Source organism: Osmerus mordax, chromosome 4, assembly GCF_038355195.1.
Source record: "Osmerus mordax isolate fOsmMor3 chromosome 4, fOsmMor3.pri, whole genome shotgun sequence".
Taxonomy (NCBI): domain Eukaryota; kingdom Metazoa; phylum Chordata; class Actinopteri; order Osmeriformes; family Osmeridae; genus Osmerus; species Osmerus mordax.
This window is the reverse complement of record NC_090053.1, coordinates 6,143,832-6,160,600: the sequence shown is the minus strand read 5'-3', so window position 1 is coordinate 6,160,600 and position 16,769 is coordinate 6,143,832. Positions and strand designations below refer to the sequence as shown.

At 43.2% G+C, this 16,769-nt stretch overlaps 1 protein-coding gene across 8 annotated transcripts in view; it reads right to left on the bottom strand.

Annotated features, from left to right (window-relative positions):
- LOC136941433 (transcription factor SOX-6-like) overlaps positions 1 to 16,769 on the bottom strand; it is a 68,968-nt gene that overhangs the window by 25,985 nt on the left and 26,214 nt on the right. For 5 of the 8 annotated variants that reach the window (XM_067233892.1, XM_067233891.1, XM_067233893.1 and 2 more), the window contains 4 exons: positions 15,677 to 15,884; positions 5,773 to 5,862; positions 3,087 to 3,259; positions 2,130 to 2,198 (listed from right to left, as the gene is read on the bottom strand). In XM_067233892.1, the coding sequence (XP_067089993.1) occupies positions 2,130 to 2,198; positions 3,087 to 3,259; positions 5,773 to 5,862; positions 15,677 to 15,884 (540 nt within the window). The remainder of the gene's footprint in view (positions 1 to 2,129; positions 2,199 to 3,086; positions 3,260 to 5,772; positions 5,863 to 15,676; positions 15,885 to 16,769) is intronic. The other 3 variants (XM_067233897.1, XM_067233899.1, XM_067233894.1) reach the window with 2 other exon arrangements.

Sequence of the window (16,769 nt, the reverse complement as noted above, 5' to 3'; positions counted from 1 at the left end):
ACACCATTTAAAACCACATGACAGGAAACCTGCCATCACTTTGAACTGCTCCCTTCATCCCATAACAGCGAAAGGCTGACACAAACACAGATACCAATCACTCCAGAGAAGAAAAGGAACAACAATTGAAAACAGCTTTCCACCTAATCCCCAACTCCCAGAACGGATGATCTGAAAGTGACAATGCACTCTCTGCAATGCACTTTTTCCGGAATGGATGGAAAGCTTTGTCTTGGTGATAAAAAGCTAATGATAAAAACTTTTATGCAACATTATGATATAATTCAACAACATGATAGCCAGAAAACTTTACTTATCCTCAGTTCACAGTTACCAGTACCTGACAGTCTCTGGTATTTATTGTGTTTTATAGTTAAACTACTGTTACTGTACTGTATAGCTTAAACAACCATTTCATAATACTTAGCTTGATGGTATATAGTTATATGTAGCAAGATAATCCCACATAAAAGAGCCATATTTCTACGGAACAGTTGTACAATTTATTTTTCACAATTACTCCAAACAGAAGCCCTTGGTCAGTGCCTCAGAGTATTGGCCCTGAATTCCTCTGAATCTGGAGTTGATCAGTCCAGACGGGTAGTCTTCTGTCTCTTTGTTTGAAGCCAAACTCTTTAAACACAGCGTAAACAGTCAATTCTCTGGTGGCTGTGTTAAACGGCAGTCCTATGTCAAATCAATGTACTGTGCAGTGGTCTAGATATCGAGGGGGGGGGGGGTGGGGGGGGGGCCTCCAAATAAGAGATTTAAATTCTACAAAGTCGAACGAACACTTAAAAGAGAAACTATGGCATCTTAAGAATTTGTTTGTTTGTAAAACAGATCTCGTTGGCACGTGCAGACACACACACACACAGTAGTAAAGAGAGAGAGACTTTACTATGTTCACCTGGAATCAGTCCCTGAGGGGCCGAGCCTAATGAACTCAGATCTGGGCTTTATTAAAAGTCAGAGGGGGGTGCCGTTAAAGACTGATCCATGGTTAACTACACAACACCTCCACAGTTCCAGGGCTTCAGGGCCTCTGGCTCACTAGCTTGCCCAGTCAGGGTGAGCTCTTCTGGGGCTCGGTAGAGAATCAGATCCCCCTGTTATGTCAATCTCCAGGTCGCTGTTTTATTAGCAAACATTTTGTAGATGAATACAGAAGGATAATAAATTACATAGGAAAAGTGGTTGGACTTTCTTTCCAAAAGTGAGAGATGAAGAGGCAGGACTAAGAAACAGAGAAAGAGAGAGAAAGGCATAGAAAAGCAAGATGGACATGGTGAAAGGTAAGAATAGAAAAAGGGGTGAGGAAAATATAAAAGAAAAGGTAAAAACATCCTCTATAAATGAGAGAGCTGATGGAGTGAATGGGTAAAGGAGAGAAAGGAAGAAAGGAAATGGATGTTGATGGACAGAGAAGGTGATGGAGCAAAACTGCACGGAGGAACCCTTGGGATTAGATACTATTGATCAGCACATGATCAATGACAGCAAATGATCTAAGTATAACCATGTCTATTAAGGGGTCAATATGTGTGTGTATGCGTGCCTGCCTGAGTGAGTGCATATGCCTGTGTGTGCATGTAGTATGTAGACACGTGAACCCTATGTATGTGAGTGCATGTGTGTATGTGTGTGTGTGTGTGTGTGTGTCCATGGATGAGTGCGTCACGATACTCAATAATAGTAAGAGACCACATAAAAGAAAGGGGTCACAACCTCTAGGTTTTCCCCAGTGTCTCTGTTTCTAATTGCCAGAAGCAAATGAACGCACAGATCAAACGAGGGGGCAGCGACCCCATGAAGGCAACATGGAATGAGAGTGATAACAGAGGTGCATCTGGCATAAGGCCAGGAAAGGGATGAAAGGGAGATAAGACCAATTCAGGAATAGCGAGTAAGACGCAGGAGACACACGCAAAAAAAGGGACGCAAAAACACCAAGGCATGCAAACATCGGCACAGTGAGCCAGTGTGAACACATGACACAGTGTGGTGGCATGCCATCCGGTGATAATATCTGTGTAATATCTATCATATTATGATAGGTACACAATGAAGAGCAAGTCGTAAACAGTGCGCAGCATCAGATGCATGCGTTCCAAAGCGAGAGGCTCCACCTGTATCTGCTGTTGAAGAATGTTGATCTTATGCTGCTGCTGCAGGAGCTGCTGCTGCTGCCTGGCAATCTGAATGGAGACAGAGAGAGAGAAACGACACAGTCCGTTTATTGGTACGAAAGCAAAACATGAAGGTCAAAACTATCTGCGGAAAAGGAAGAAATATTTTTATCAGTATCATAGTCCAATAAAGATTTCAGTGAGGAATGGACAACTATTTAAAAACGTTCAGAAAGTGTGGTCTAAGAATTGACAATTATTTCACCAGAAAAATTAAATACCTTAGATTGACATGTTTACATCTATAACCCGCACCAGCCTGCCTCCCCCTTGGCTACCTGTCACTTAGGAGCGGAGCCCCAGAGCCTGACCAATCACTTGAGTCAGACGCTCCCAAAAAGGTATCTGCCCATTTCTGACAAACAAGCAACAGCTGCCCAGAATTCAGAGAAGTTGTTCTGATATTTATTTTGAAATGTAATTGCAGGTTTCTGAATGTGAGGTGTGTCCCTATCTGAACAAATGTCAGAATTCATTAGAGCACGCGTTCCCGGTGGCGTCAGAATGATCATTAGTCTATCATGTCTCAACAGCTAAATAACTGGCTAATATTGAGTGCCTCAATCTCTCTTCCACTCGTTTTGTCCTTTGTGATGGGCTGGAATGTGTTATGTGCTCGGGAGTGAGGAGAATTGTGGACTTGTCCAAACACACATCCTGTCAACAGATATAAACCTTCGATGAAATGTACCCCTTGCAAGCGTTCCGATGTAAACACAGGTTAATATAGACATCCAATCCTCAAATCTCTCTCAAACTCAATTTCTCCTCTCTCTCTCTCTCTCTCTCTCTCTCTCTCTCTCGCTCTCTCTCCTTTTCTCTCTATTTCTCTCTCTTCACCCCCCCCCTCTCATATCCACACACTCTGATCACACCCCCCCCCCCCCCCTGGCTCACCTGCTCCTGCTGCTGACGGGCCAGCTCCATCTGCTGCCTCTGCTTCTCCATCTGAGAGGCGGCCATCTTCTTCTGCTCATCGTGGGCAGCCAGGAGCTGCTCTCTCAGACTGATCAGCTGACCTATCATTGTGGACAGCTGTCTCTCCTTCTCCTCCAGGCTCTCTGGGGTACCTGAGGATGGAGGTGGAAAAGGATGAGGAGACGAGACGACATATATACTGTACTTGCATAAGGTCGTATCAGTGTGCAGTATATAGAACGCCATTCCATTCCACCACTATATATGACTATTTTTCCATTTATCCACAAGGTTTTTCATACAATTTTCCAATTATTATTTCTTACAGTGGGAAGATAAAAACATATCCCTTCTATGTATTCCCATTTGTCATATCTACTCTTCCCATCAGTTAGTGGTTAGTCTAACAGGGCCTGGGGTCCATTAGGACTTGAACAACAACCTCCCCTTCCCTCACACACGCCAAGCACCTTTATTAGACTCCACATACATTCTAAAGGGTGAGTCAGTGAAACTTTGTGGCGTCATGACAATGGCTGAAGTTTACAGAATATGGCGAGTGTGTGAGTTTACGCCTCCACTCCACATTCCTTTAATATTCCTGACAGTAATAATAATGTCAGGGCCTTTCCATTAACCATCAATCAGGATTACTTTTAAGTCTCGCACCTGTTCACTGAATGAGCCAAACAGGAAGTGATTATCATTTTTCACTCTCCTTGCATTAGTCAGAATAGTTTTAGTGAATTCATGCCATGACAGTTGGAAACAGAGAAAACAGGAAAAAACACATCTGCATGCCATATGGAAAGTATTTATACAATACACATAGATCTAGACACAGACAAATAAATACAACTGTGCATACCAGGCACACATACAGTGTACACACACAAACCACACAACCACACGCACACTTGCCTCTTGTACTGCTGACAAAACATGTGAAGCTCAATAATGTGGTTTCATTTGTGGCTACCTTGTACTATGTAAATGCCCCCATTTAAATAAATACAAATTGTATTGAGCCACAAACAAAGTCACACTTTTACAAAATTGTCATCTTCAACATCAAAACAGATGTATAGATAAATATGTTCAGGATGTTGTCAGCATGAACAGGGTAATGGTTGTACCTCCCCAAGGAGGTTGAGGGCAGAAGCTCCATCTTGGACATTAAGTGAGTGAGTTTGGCAAGTGAATTGAATCACCAGTGTTTTCTGGTGAGGACACAGCTGGTGTGTGTGTGTGTGTGTGTGTGTGTGTGTGTGTGTGTGTGTGTGTGTGTGTGTGTGTGTGTGTGTGTGTGTGTGTGTGTGTGTGGTGTGTGTGTGTGTGTGTGTGTGTGTGTGTGTGTGTGTGTGTGTGTGTGTGTGTGTGTGTGTGTGTGTGTGTGTGTGATGGAGTCAAAGACCATTTACCCACAGTATAAAAAGGTTAGAAGTCGTAGTCTCTTATCTCTGTATTGTCTATTGATAAATAGCAGACAACATTAAGAATAGTTTCTGACAAGCCTAGAAGGCCGTGTTTTTCATCACCATGACAAGACATATGACCTTGTGCTACTCCGTGTCACTCATCCTACAGAGTGCATCGCACGTCCATCTTTCACCATCTCTGACAACCTATTGTAATCCAAACTGATAATACACATGGCGTCATATAAATGAAGGTCTTCTCATACAATAACCCTATCAAGACATTCAATGCATGCTTATAAGGACGTGTGGCAGGACTCTGAAAGAAGTCAGCATAAAGGAGCTGGCAGACTGTGTGCATGTCTGTATGTATGTCTACATAGGTACGAACCTCCGCCACAAAAAGTCATACTCTTACTCCAAAAGCATTCATGCGTCCTATCTTACATCAATCAAAGGAAATTCATTGTAACCTTGCATGAATCTCTTAAACAAGCTGAAGTATGATGCAGTACCGACATCCTTCCTCAACTATGCAACATTCTAGACCATGAATAAAGCGGCAGAATTGGATTTAACAAGCTTCAAATCAGCCTCTTCTCAATCTTCTGGGTTTTTATTGTTAATTTGTTATTTGCATACTCAACTCGCCCCACTCACTTGCCAAGATTTATAGGCTCGTAAACACTACCGCTGACTCATACAAATATTACAATACCGCCCGCCTTTCTCTTTGTATGTCAGTTAATCAAAGGTACTATTAGAAGCTGTGGTGCAAAAGGTTCACATCAGCTCTATCAGTTGAGAAAGATCCCAAAGACACTGTTTTCCTTTTGACTTTCAATGTGCACTATATGCAAAGGATAAGTAAAAAATATTAATGTTTCTTAGGCTGTCATACTTGCACAGTACAGGGAAGTGTGGAAGTTCAAGTGTGTCGATGACAGAGAGTGAGAAAGGGAGAGAGAGAAAATATAGTAAGGAAAATCAAGAATTGGAAAGATGTGTAATGAAAGTACTGCACTATAAAAGGAGGAGGAAGACAAGGAATGGAAAGAATAACCTTGTCACCTACATAAAGTGATCTATAGACCTTTAGTCAACAAACTAAGTAAGACATGTGAAACAGGTTGCGCTGCTGAATTTCACAAAACACACTATAGACTACATGAATAACGTGTCATTGAGCAGGCCTTTATCTACTCTGAAGGCACATTCTCCATTCATAGCCCTTCCTTCTGTCTCACCTTTGACCTCTCCCAGGAGCTCGTTGGTATTGAGTTTGTCCATCCTCTCCTTCCAGTCTTTTGACAGGAGTCTTTCCACACAGGGGGACTCTAAAGAACCAGATAGGAGAGACCAGCACCAGTCAGAATCTTTCCAGTGGTCACTTTTCCAAAACATGAGGAAAACAGATTTAAGGAACTCTGAAGGTCTCTCTCTCTGATGAAGATCTGCCCAAACCCCAGAAATGCGCGCACACACACACACACACACACAAACTGTACTCATGGACTCTTAGCCTGATGACACGCACTCACATGAACCCACACACAGGGTGCCTGTCCGTAAAGAGAGCCTGTGTCTCTGTTTCTGCACTGGCACGGTGTGCATGTGCGTAAACTGTTCTGTGTGTGTATGCGCCTCCACAGTCTAAATTATCCGCCACAATCATATTAGAGAGCAATTAGAATGACACCGCTGCTTCTAAAGAGTAACCACGTCAAAGGCAGACATTCTTGCATCCGTATACGGAAAACCCCACAGAGGGCCAGCTTGGATTCAAGAGGTCACGTGGACACAATGCGCCATTTAAGGTCCTGATCCAACCAAAGGACAAACACATGGGCATTGTGAACAGCTTAATGTTTGCTTATGTGCATATTCTATATAATCTATTGTAGTCAGAAAAGTTTTGCAAAGGGGTGTATGTGTGTGAGTGTGTGTGTTATCTTATTACGATATATTAAAGCCTTCAGTGTTTACATTGGATTAAGATTGTTCTAAATCAGCCACACCCTATCCCCATCATACACACACAAACTGCCTGACAACAATTGCGTACTTAGACCAGAATCACGTGATTAATTTAAACACTGCTTGGATAAAGTAGGTTGAAGGGCCTGAGTTCTTACAAAGAAATCAACTTTCGACTTGATTAAAGAAATACTCCACTGTTTGTTCTTGAAGAAAACAGAAAATTGTGCTTGAGTGTGTGTATGTACAGTACCAGTCAAAAGTTTGGATGTGTCCCAACTTTCTTCACACGTACTGTTCATACACACACTCACATACACAGGTGGATCTTGCATAGCCGAATAAAAGTAGGGCCACAATTGATAGGCACACTTAAAGAAGAAAATACAACTTGTAGCTCAAGCCAGCATCTGAGTTATACAGCGTACAGTGTGTGTGCAAATGTGTGTATATGTGTGTCTGCGCGTACGTGAAGAGGATCATACATACATCCTTACCCCACCTGCACCAGTAAACACTTCTGAAGAGAGAGGGATGAGATATAGAGGTGTCAGTGCAGAGGGCTCAAGAGGAGAGGGGAGAAGGAGAGGGGGATGAGAGGCATTTTACCCTAGATGGCTCTCTGTCTGTCCCTCCTCAACGAAGAGGGGATCAAGTGCTGTTTAGATTGAGGCTGGGATAAAAATTCCACACTGTCCCCACACTCACTCTTTATCAAGTGGAAGAGATATTCCAATGATGAACGGCCTCTTCACAAAGCCCAGAGGGGGGGGGGGAGAAGAGAGGACATCAGGAAGAGCAGAAAGGACATGGGAAGACAGGACAACGAGCCAGGGACAAGGGGGTGAGAGCAAGAGGAAGATGGAAAGTGAGGAGAGAGGAGCAGGCAGAAGGAGGAAAGGAGCCAATGAGGAAGTAAAGTGTGCAGAAGATACGGGGAGGATGAGGGAGGGAAAAAACAGATAGACAAATAGAAAGGGAGAGGCCCTGGATAAGGAGAGAAGGAGAAAGAAAGTAGGAGGGTAAGGGATAGAAGGAGTAGGTGGAGAAAGACCAGGAAGGAAGGAACGCTAACCAGAGTAGTGGAGGGTGAAGAAGGGAGGAGAAGGAAGAGGTAGAGGGGGGAGAGGTAGATGGAGCATGTGAGTGTACGGGCGAAAGTGTGCGCGCAAGAGAGACTGTAACTGTCTGTAGGCCAGGTAGCCAAGAATCAGAGATAGTGTTTGGTGTAAACAGATTTTTATTATCTGTCTTGGCGATGTTCCAGGAGCCAGTGTTGTGCCTGTTTAACAGAAGCCACAGGCATCTACTGTAGCGGTGAGCGGGCAGACATGCCCTGACAACCCCCACACCGCCAAGATCAACAATGTACTGCTAAGTCCCCACTTTGAAGGGGATCGCCCCCTTATGCTCAGTCTTGTGTTCACACACACAAACATGCACACACACATACACACACACTCTCTTGCACAGCCACATACAGATATATACGGAATGGGAAACTACTCAAGCATAGCAGATGTTGCCCGACCCCCCCCCCCCCCCCTCCCAAACACATACACACACCACCATTAACAGCACAGAACACAATAACTCGACATATTTGGTCTGCTATCCAAAATCATGCAAGAGATCAGATTTTTTATGCATTTACAAACTTGGTAAACAAATTGACATACTGTATAGGTATCACATACAAGACATAAAGCGGGAAAATGAGACTTGTATGTGCACTTAGCCCTAACTCTGTTGTTATTTAATGTTGGGTCAGATCGAATCTGGCAGACCAAGTGCACCAATGCACTGCACTGTCCAATGCTCTCTATACATTTGCATCTTACGTAAGAAGTAATTCCACGCAGGTGGAAGAAGTTCTCAAAAAGAGGCATGTACAGACAGCAGGGGTGGGGACAGCAAAGAGAGTGATTGGAGGAAAGGGAGAGAATGGAGGGAAGAGATGGGAGAAAGAGAGAAAACGGGATACAGAGAGAGATTGAGGGAGACACAAGGGAGGGCAGGATAGAACAATAAAGAGAGTGAGAGAGAAAGAGAGAGAGGGAGAGGGATACACAGAGAGACAGAGAGAAAGAGAGAGAGAGAGAGAGAGAGAAAGAGAGAGACAGAGAGAGACAGAGAGAGAGCAGCTGGCTGAACAGCTGGCCAGCAGGATTGATGTCAGAGTGAAATAAAACTCAACATATGTCCAAACATGAGGAGTCAGGCCAGGAGAGTTCCTCCACTCAGCACCAGCACACTTGATATCACGCGCACACACAAACCCACACACACACACGTTTCTGAGTGCAAACTCACATGCACGTCCACAGACAGCCACACGCATGCACACACATTTGTGGGTCCACACACACAATAAACACGTAAGGAATAATAAAGTCAAACAGTGAATATGTGTATAGCTGCATCTCTTTCCCAATGGCTGAGCATTTAAAAACCATTAGAGTCCTGAGCGAGGAGTCTGATTTGTGTTAGCATGGTGTCTGTTACAGAGACACTATTTTCATCAGTCACATGACACCTGCTTCCTTGTTTGAGCTGGACAGTCTCTGGGAACTGGCTCCTTCTAGCCTGGAGGGGAGGGCGGGCATAGTATCCCTGCATAACCCTGCAGAAGCCCCGTCAACTACACACGGCAACCTACTATACAAGCTAGATTTCTTGCTGTGGGGGTAACCGATCCGCAATCGAGGGTTAAGGTGCAAACATTTGGCTTGCTGTAGGGCAGCTGCGGTTAAATGTCTGTGCATCTCTGTTCCGTTGTCAAATGTAAGTTTTAGAATATGTAACCACAACTAGACGAGGAGATGTAGGGGACAGTGGTTACAGCACTTGACTGCAGATCGAGAAGGCACAGGTTTAAATACCCCCTTGTACTGTATATTGTTTGGGATAACAGCGTCTACTAAATTAATACATTATAATATATCATTCATAAAGTGCCTTGCAGCCATCTGCCATTTTGCTAGCCCAAATGAGTTAAGGTGACGTACCTGGACGACACACACTAGAAGATTCAACGTCACTCCCTGGAAATGTAGCTACCACCATTCTCTTGACTGAAGACGACAGAGGGTCTAAACAGCTCCAGAACTCTTTGTCGAGTGTGTATGTCCAACACACATGGCCCAAGACACAGCCTTCTGTTTCCACTTCTGCCCTGATTTGAGGAAACCTTACACCCCACCTCTCCAGTCATGCCACCACCCCCCAAACATGATGTGTGGTACATTTTTGTGACACAGTAGAATGGCCTTGTCTAACAAATACAATGAATGGCTCGAGAGAAGGGGAATCGGTGCAGATAAGGGTCACCAGGGGCTCAGCAGGGACTTGATGAAGGCCGTGAGGGAACAGAGAAAACAGGGTCGGGAGGCTCCTGGTAGAAGGGTACGGGGCCTTGGAGGGATAGACAGCTGAGGGAGAGGGAGAGTGCGTAACACGGTACTGCAGGATCGAACAAGTAGAGAAGGAAGAAGGGGGGGTTGTGAAAGCGATATGAGTGCAGAGGAGAATAGTCTAAAGAGAGTGGCACTGAGGCAGCTGCCAGCTCAATCATCTGTAATGACAGCTATCGTCAAGGCTCGACGCTATCTCCAAAGATGGTTTTGCTCGGCACATCTTCCAACCCACTTGCATTCCAACAGTCTTGTGCCATAAAATGTTAGCACCAAACTCCCTGCCCTACTTTCAATCTATTTTGGGGTAAAAGGGAATGGATTCATATCTACTACTAGTTTATTTACAGAAGTTTTGAAAGCTTCTTTCCTCAATAGCTTAGTTTCATGAAAGCTTTCCAAAGTAAATTGGTGAAGAAGCTCATTGCATATGTTCAGACATATGCACGCATGCATTGCATGTTCACTGGCTGGCTGCCAAACCATGGAGAAGGCTACTGGGTGTCTCACAAGGCTTCATGTGCAGTTAAAGCCTCGTGCCACACGTTATTACTAAAGAGATCCCTATCCATTACAGAGGAGGAGAAGGAAACTAACCACAAGGGTGGAGAAGGAGAAGAGTGGAGAAGAGGAGGGGGGGGGGACGACAAAGGGGAAGATGGTGGAAAGGAGGTAGAGAAAGATGGAGAGGAGGAAGGAAAAGAGGATGAAAGGATGAAGAGAAGGAGGAAGGAAAGGTCGGAAAAGGGGAGAAGGAGGAGAACCAGGAAGAGGAGGAACAGTGGGAGACAGAGGAGCATCACATAAATGGATTCAACCATCTTGGTTCCAGTCTGTAGAGATCCCAGGATGTGGAATTTCATTGTGTAAAATCTAGAAGATTGATCCTCTTAAACCACTAAAAAAATAAAAATAAAATAACATGGAATTTATCATGGTTACAAGGGAAAAGTCCTACATGAACACTACTGTGCAGTATTTTGCCTGGAACTCAATTTAGAGTAGGAGTCCCGCTTTATGTGGGATTGCGCAGCATTTTCATCCCTTATCCCACGTCCCACATATTGAGAGGATATCCCGCATTTTGATTGACTCAAACCGATGTCAAAACGCTGCAGGAGAGACGCTTTTTTTTCAAATCTGGCTTTAATCCAATGGCTGTGAAGAAAAGCAGGGAAGGATATCATCACGGGGCTGTGTTTGATGTCAATATAACTGACATGGGTCAAGTGCAGATGGACCTGTCACAGTCTTTGCTGCCTATGCTACGGCCAACGGGGAAAATTGCGAGTCACCATAAAGTTACAAACAATGCCTTTACATGATGGAAATGTATTACCACAAAGAAAAGGACATGCAGCTACAACAAAAACTGGGAAACTACTGATAACTGGGTAAAGCCACTGCAAAGTCATATGCAGATGTTTTCTTACCTATTGTTCTCATGCACCATTAAAATTGGACCCTGAAATTGTCCCAGCCCTAACAGATTCATGGTGCCCTCAATTAGGGATCACTTGAAGAAAAAAGCTGATTACTTCTAGGGAAGCAACAATTACTCTTTGAAACACAAGGAGTCATGGGAAAGGTTAAGTGTAAGCAGATAAACTGTAGAACTGACCAGTAGAGCCAAATATAGACTGCCATTTTAACACTGACACACATGCACGTGCACACAATCACATTTAGTAAAACTACACCCGCACCCACTGAGAGAAACACACACACCTACAGTACCAAAACACCATGGTCCCAACAGGGGATAACTTACCCTTTGAGTGGCAGTGGGGAGAGGCTTAAATGAACTATCAGCCCTGAGGGACAACAAAGTGCAGCTCCACAGAAGGAGTCCATTGTCATAGATCGGGGTTAGGGGAAGTTTGGCTGCTTTGAAGTAGCCATCCAGCTGGTAAAGCCATTACAGGCCTGATTAGATCCCCAGACTTTCAGCTAGAGTCAGGGCAGCAAGCACTTGGCAAGGCTAGCTAGCTAGCTAGAAGCTACATGATGGGATATAGTGGGAAAATATAGACCACACAAGCTCATCTATTGTATGTTACAGGCCTGAACAGTTGAACAGTCTATGCTTGATGTCTAGCTGGCTATCTAGGAGCCAGTTTGAGGGAGATTGGACCTGTGCTAATGTGGTTAATAACTGACAGTGACACTTTTTCTGTAGATGTTTTACTGTGTGTGTGTGTGTGTGTGTGTGTGTGTGTGTGTGTGTGTGTATGTGTGTGTGTGTGTGTGTGTGTGTTTACACTTGCATGTGTTCTTGTTTCTGTATGTTTGACAGCCAGTCAACAATGTGCTTTCATTGATTGTGACAAAACATGCAGAAGATGTCTACAAGACGTGTCAAACCCAGAACTCAGTGAGTCAAACGCAGGCCTTTAGTGTCAAGCTTTGTCTCGAAACAAATTTGATTGAAGGTATTCTATCCAGCACTTTGTGCCTTAAAAAAATGATTAGCCTGCCATATGAATCTCCTACCTTGTTTGTCTTCTTCAAACTTTCTTGGCATTACTCTGCACATGTAATCACTAGGGAAAACAAGTGGTGGAAGCAGCCATTTTTTAGCATTCCAGCTGGACTTGATTTATTGTTGTATTGGCGAAATATTTGAATTAAAGACGGTTATATGCAGGTTAGACGCATGAAGTAGAGACGTTGTCAAGTGTTTGCCAGAAGCAGCTTGGAGCATATTAGATGGCTGACTAAGTTGGCAGAGAAACAGTGCTAATGCCAGGACCCGTTAACACAGGAGGCTGTGACAATATAACTGATACTAATTGTATAAATTTTTCTTTCATGTTGTATGCTCACTCTAAATTGTAAGTTTTGGCACCCTGTGGTTGATATTTGTATCAAAAACATGTATAAAACTCACAAAAACTTTGGGGTTTCCAAAAGGTTCTGTGAAGCAATGTAAGAAAACTGTTCAGTACAGTACTGACACACTTATAGAGCTACAGTATACTTACTAATACAGCTTTTAAATCTGAGGCCACACTTTAGTAAACACCAGGCCTCCATGTGAGAGAATAACTCTTTCCATTCATTATAACTGTCACAGGCACTTACTAAGACCCTTTAAGGTTGTTGAAAGCTAATAGTGAACCCATGGGGGACCGATACACTGAACGATCTAACTATGCTTGTGTTTGCACTTTAGTCCCCGGCCAACCTAGCTAAGCTAAGTAAGAGCTTCACGGCTAATAGGGTGTAATTCCATTTGATGGTGGCAAATCGTACGTTGTAAAGCTGGCTCCAAGAAGCCAGGAAGTAGAGGAGGACAAGGGTGGGAGATAACGTTGGAAGGAAGGAGGGAAGAGAAGTAATGGATGTGTGGTGCATGGTAGGACCCGCAGTCGATTGATCCTAGATGGTTGCTGGAGGAGAATACCAAGAGGATTTTCTTGGAAATTGAAGCACATCATACTATTATTATCCTACTGTAGGATATCTAAAAGATCTGAATGGTTTATTTTGAATGCTTATAAAAAAGATTGTTCCTTGGCAATATGTTTGAAGATATTAAAACCAAACATATATATATATAAACTGTCAACAAAATTGTGCGTGCACTATGTCAGTGGTTGATGGGAGACCACCATTGACAAAAAGGAAACCCCTTTTGCAAAACTTCACATTCCACTTCCTGTGCACAGAATATGGAAACATAAGCTAGCCTACAAAATGTCACTTCTAGCTACTGTAGCTCTGACCTAACATGCACCCTGGGCTCCAGTCCTGAAGCATGAAAAGGACCTCTGATTAGTCACTTCATAACACACAATCAAGTCAACCTTCTCACCATTATGTCCCTGCATACCTGTTCACACAGACTAGGAAGGCCATTTTAAAAAGACAAGACATCACAAAATAAAACTGGTTTGATGTGCTCTGGAACTCCGATGAATACAAGGTTACAGAGAGAAATAAATGACAAAAGCCTGTGCTGTAAAACATTGAAAACTAATGGAAGCCAAGAGCAACAACTACTTAAAAAGACTGGCCTTACATTTTTCAAAACCAATTAGGTCCAAGGTCTGAATCAGTGAAAAAGAATGTAAAAAAGAAAAATACTATTAAAGACGAGGAGATAGAATGAAATAGCGTAAAGGTAATTTTAACAAGGTTAAGCAAAGCTTCTGAATTGAAATGAAAAAGAAAAGACAGAACCCTAGAAGAAACATTGAACAAGTCTGTGATCAAGCAAGGGAATTACATTCTCAAACTTAGTGCCCTTAAATTTCATTAAATCTATCACATTAATCGAAACACATTATCAACATGTCAATGGCTGCTGTGTTTTGATGGAGCATTTTGCAATGTCAAGCCCCCCGGCCTTTAGATGTATCCTTGTTCTACATTACATTTACATTTAGTCATTTAGCAGATGCTCTTATCCAGAGCGACTTCCAGTAAGCACAGGGACATTCCCCCGAGGCAAGTAGGGTGAAGTGCCTTGCCCAAGGACACAACGTCAGTTGGCATGACCGGGAATCGAACTGGCAACCTTCGGATTACTAGCCCGATTCCCTGACCGCTCAGCCACCTGACTCCATACCACGACACTTCTCTTAAAATAAAACCGATTTCAACAAAACCTCCCCAGCCAGAGGTCAACAACAAACAAAAAATACATTATTAACAAAAGAAACTACTGAAACACAGCAAAATAAGATGAGCTGCAGTAAATGTATGTTTTGTAACTCGTACCGTGTTAAACAAGATGCCAAAGGGAGCTTCGACTTGGAAACATAATGTGTAGCGCCCTCCTTCTGGCATTTATTTTGATGTGTTAATTCTCATAATATTGTGCTCCTGGGATAATCAATGCCTTACTATGGTTCTTACAATACAAATGATCAAAGAAAGGAATTAGGCTCCACTAGAAACGCTCATTGATGTTGCGCTGTCCAGAATCTTCCTTTGTAGCTTTCAAATACAGCATGTTGATGGACCGGTGTGTGACACACAGGAAGAATATGACACCTACATTTAAAAATTATTTGAACCCTACCACCCAAAGCAGGAAAAATTTAAAAAGAACACAACATAAGCTGAAAGAAAATTCAAAGAGAAAGTTGGTGGGAGCCCTCTCCGTTTTTCTGTCCTTCCGTTATTTCACATCACTGAGACATAGATTGCCATGTGTCTTCTGTACTCTATCTGCTGTTGACACTGCCTGCAAGAGGTTTGGGAGTGTAACCTTAAGATAGCTTGTTCATAGGAACAATGTATTCCCTTTGAGGAGAGAGATCAACAGTCCCTCTGATACTAAAAATTATAATGTGTACAGGGTACTCTATAGAGGCTTTTTAGATCTATATTAAATGGCTCTGGGGTAGAGGTGCGAGTACAGGCATGTCTGACGAGTCAAGATCCAGATATGAACAAGGGATTGGGAAGCTGGTGTTTCAACCCACACATTTGTGATCTATGAGCAAGGGTGATTTGTCACTAGTGATGTAAGGGATCAAACATCTTCAAAAGTAGATGGGGAGAGAAAGGAAAACTCTAGAGGGAGAGAACGTGTGCACGAAAACGCTGAGACACCCACCCACACATCCAAAACACACACACACCACAGCATCCTCTTACATCTACGACACACACACACACACAAACTAGGGGTTCCTTCTCGTCTACTCATACACACATACCGTACGTACAAGTCACCCACCAGGGCTCATGGTCAAGTACTCAACGCACAAACATACAAACCACCTTAGTAAAAAAAAGAATCTCTTACCGTCCTGCTCCGTCTTGGTCAGCTCCACCAGTTTCTTCTGTTTCAGTGTGTCCACTACGTCTGCCAGGCTTCCCTTGCGGCGTTCTGGCGTTCCAAAAGCAAGCCCGCCAAGCGGCTCACCGCGCTCCCGGGAACACTCCTCAGGCTTGGGCGGAGAAGTTGAGTTATTCGGGTTGTACAAGGAGCAGCCCTTACTACTCTCATTTTCCTGTTAAACGTAACAAGAAGGTCCACAGTTTTGTCTCATACTAATATACAGAGCTTTAAGTGTTTAATTACAATATACATCATGAATCAGATTACATTCTCAGCTCTTATTGGCCCTTTCTAAACTGGTGGAGTGTCAGCTCTGACAACGTTGTACTGTAGATCGTAGAAAACTTTTATCAAATATGGATACAGAAGAAAGTGATGTAGAGTCAAAACTTGCAGAAATTATGCAAGACTAGGTCGCAAGACAGGTTCATATCGTGTAACATGACAAACTTGTTATTTGTTTCAACTTATTCACATCTCTAACCTAAGGTTTTTGTCGGTTGTTGCTGTTAATAATGTAATTAATCTCCCTACAGTTCACTCTGGGTTCTAAAGTTAGTTTACAAATGCTGGCTTTGGTTGGCAACCCAAGCTCAAAACCTTGGCTTGGAGAGCATGGCGATTGGAAAAGGTCATGTACATAATTCAAAGGTTTTGCAACAAAGGCAGTCTGCCTTGGATCTCATTCAAACTCCTCACCCTCCCCCTTCTCACTACTTTTGGATTGACTAATGCTTTTAGATATTGGAGATTGGCGTAGGTCAAAGTCTCTAAGGTCACACCTGCAGTACATTGCTTAAATGTCTAAGAATGGATACCATTGTTTCTACATCCTGGAACTAACATACGGTATTAGAAGCTAGAGTTTCTGACGTACTTGTTGACTGCTTCTCAGATAACAGATGCAGAGTTTGCTATCTCCAGAGAGGTTAAATGAATACTTAATTTAGTAAGTTTAGGCCTTACAGACCTTGTTAAGCCTGTGAGAGCAAGCAACAAAAAAAAACTTTCCTAATCATACATGACATTTTATTGTTTTATTTTGTGACTCGCATAT